Source organism: Habropoda laboriosa, unplaced genomic scaffold (genome assembly GCF_001263275.1).
Source record: "Habropoda laboriosa isolate 0110345459 unplaced genomic scaffold, ASM126327v1 scaffold89, whole genome shotgun sequence".
NCBI classification, from domain to species: Eukaryota; Metazoa; Arthropoda; class Insecta; order Hymenoptera; family Apidae; genus Habropoda; species Habropoda laboriosa.
Window position 1 is genome coordinate 2,148,127 of NW_017100263.1, and position 2,969 is coordinate 2,151,095.

The 2,969-nt window shown below is 30.1% G+C and overlaps 1 protein-coding gene across 1 annotated transcript in view; it reads right to left on the reverse strand.

The window, feature by feature from the left end:
- Positions 1-1,378, reverse strand: part of LOC108573030 (methionyl-tRNA formyltransferase, mitochondrial) — a gene marked incomplete at its 5' end in the record, with an annotated part of 1,952 nt that extends 574 nt beyond the window's left edge. Inside the window, 5 exons of the mRNA XM_017935385.1 lie at positions 80-274; positions 358-536; positions 754-876; positions 971-1,168; positions 1,251-1,378. Coding sequence (XP_017790874.1) covers positions 80-274; positions 358-536; positions 754-876; positions 971-1,168; positions 1,251-1,378 — 823 coding nt within the window. The remainder of the gene's footprint in view (positions 1-79; positions 275-357; positions 537-753; positions 877-970; positions 1,169-1,250) is intronic.
- Between the last annotated feature and the right edge of the window lie 1,591 nt (positions 1,379-2,969).

The following is a 2,969-nucleotide window of genomic DNA, read 5'->3' on the forward strand; positions in this document are numbered from 1 at the left end:
AAATAAGAAAAATATTTATTTTCAATTTTTTTTTTTTTATTATTATTATTGAAGAATGTATATAAAATTGCATTTCTACCTGGTATTTCTCCTTCAAATTTTGTACCAATTGAAGCTGGTTCAAATTTCTGAATATCAAATAATTTAATTTTTGCATTTTGGCATGTTGTAGTTAAAGGATATAATCCCAGAAGAGCACGGTATAAATTATAAATAATTGTTGCAGACATTTCATTCCAATTAATTAAAGATGATTTTGATGTTACTTTTGGTGCTAAAGGTACAATATTAATTAGGAATTTGCAATGTTTGAATTGTTAATTAGGTAATTTTTTAACAACTGAAATATATATTCACCATATGTTACATTTGTTTCATTTTGAGGTTTTGCAGATTGTAATAATTCTAACAAGTTCTCAAATGTTTCTCCTAAAAGATTTGCTCCAAGTTTTGCTAATTTCATGTGCAATTCTGGTAATGTTTCATGTTCATCAATATCTATTTGCTTTTGCAATACTATTTCTCCTATATCAAACCTAAAAAGCATTTAACTTAAGTAACATCAACTAATATTTGCCAAAGCATACTTTTGTTGTTGATACAATATGATTAACTTTCATCTTAAAATATATATAGCTTTATAAAAATTTTTATTCTAATCACTTTATATACAATAAACATATTGTATATTAAGTCTTTCAAGTATGGAAACAGTTGAAGTTATATTTGTAATGAAATGGTAATAAATTTTACTTTTTTGGTTTTATTTTCATTATTGTAATGCCAGTTTGTGAATCTCCACTTATTAATGTATGAATTATTGGTGCTGCTCCTCTCCATCTAGGTAATAAACTGCCATGCACATTTAATATACCTCTATAAAATAATGTGCCTAAATGCATATAATGTTCATAAAGTATATTTGTAAATATTAAATCATTCAAAGGCATTATTAGAAAGAGTAACTCACAAAGGAAATGCATTTATGATTTTAGATGGAATTAAATGTCCAAATGAGACAAGTATTCCAATATGAAACTCAGATACATTAATTTCAATTGGCCATTTATGTACTATAAGTTTATTTTGTTTTGCATATTTCATAACAGGAGTTTCCTTTTTTTTATCTGTAGTAACAACCTCTAGTCGCTGCAAAACTTTTGAATCACTATGCAAGAGAATACATATATTTAAACTTACTTAAAACAATTGGAGATTAATGCACAGTAGAACAATAGCACTTCTCTTACTATTTTTTATGCAACGTTTTTAAACTTTCTACTGCAAATTCATCTGTACCAAAAAATAATACTTTCCATGGCCTATTTTGTGATATTATATGAGGTTCTGTATAACTAGCACAATTTTTATTATGTATTTTCGATTTAAAAATTGAGAAACATAATTTGTTTAATTTTCTTAATGTACATAAAACATGTGTTGCATTGTGTATTACATAATTGAATATTAACATTTTAAAGCTATTATTCAATTAATAGTACAGTAAAATAAACTTTAAAATACACAGGCTTCCATTCAGCTAGATCGGCTTAACGAAATATATGGTTATGTTTCACACACACAATAAACCTTCCGCTTAAGCATGAAAATGTATACTCTAGCTGTTGTATAAATAGAAATGTTGTACATATATTTCTTTCGTCCTCTTGTTAATTTTCATCTAAATTATTTTTAACAGTAATTGAAATTTTTTAATATTTTCAGTATTGCCGAAAATCTCAAATTCTATTTACATAGGCCCTGGTACTTTATCGCGTGAACGTAGTTCTAATCACTCGTCGTGCATGCTCGTGAATATAGCTTTAAGGTGGTCTTAATCTACATAGAGATCGGCACGCATGACTATAGCGCAATTTGAATTGTCAATAATGTATGTTTCAAAAAGATAGACTGTATCTAGAAATCGTCTAAGAGTTAGATGCGTGGTATGGCGATGGGAAAGTTAGAACTCGGAACGGAAATGCTTTGTTATTGTAGTCGAAAGATTGTATTCAAGAACTGTAACCAATTGAGAGTTTAAGTTTAAATCACGTAGACTTTCTCGACAGAATGTTTGTTCAGGACTCAGAAATGTATATATGTATATACGCGCTTTTCATTCTGTTTTGTATCTCAACGATATCCAGCCGAGTCAACTAACTAAGTAAAACACTAAGAGTGCCATAAATATTGACAAGGGCTAATTCTCGCGCGAATCGCTATGTGCACACTTTCCCTTGCACGTGCACATCACGTTGGCGGTTACATTCGCGTTGCGTTTTCACCACTACCTACAGAGCGCTACCACACCTACAAAGCGCTACCACTACCATCCACTAACGAAGGATCGGGGTGGAGTAAGTGTAAGAGAAGAAGCGTCGATCTATGGGGTGGAAACTATCACTTGATTAGGCCACCAGGATCTGAAAGGAGGACTAGGGGAGGATCCAAATTCTGGGAGAAGAACAAGAAGAGAGACCTTGCGTCCTAGAAAACTTCCCAATTCTTTCATTCATTTCTGTATCTTGAGTCTTGATAATTCGTGAATCCTTAAAGGATCTCGAAACAGTTTTACAATTTAAAACTACCAGTTGCAACGAAAATCTGCTAAGTTTTATTTGAATATTCCCGCATTTCAGCGAGCAGAGCGTTCAGCGCTCCATGGGCACCAACCCACGATCCGTTTACCGATACCGTACGTAACAGTACAGTATGGAAAGTTATTTCGTTATTATTAAAACTTTCACACTAAAACTTTCACACTAAAACATACTGTTTTTATAAGAACTATTATATGGAATTTTTTAATTTCAAAAGCTAAACGAAAAATAAAAATATATTTGTGTACACATTTAAAATAAAAAATGTGTTTCAACTTATAATACCATTTTACAATACTATTTATCTAAATATGTAAATTATTTTCTTAAGAATTACATATATATTTTATGTATGTATTATATATCTTT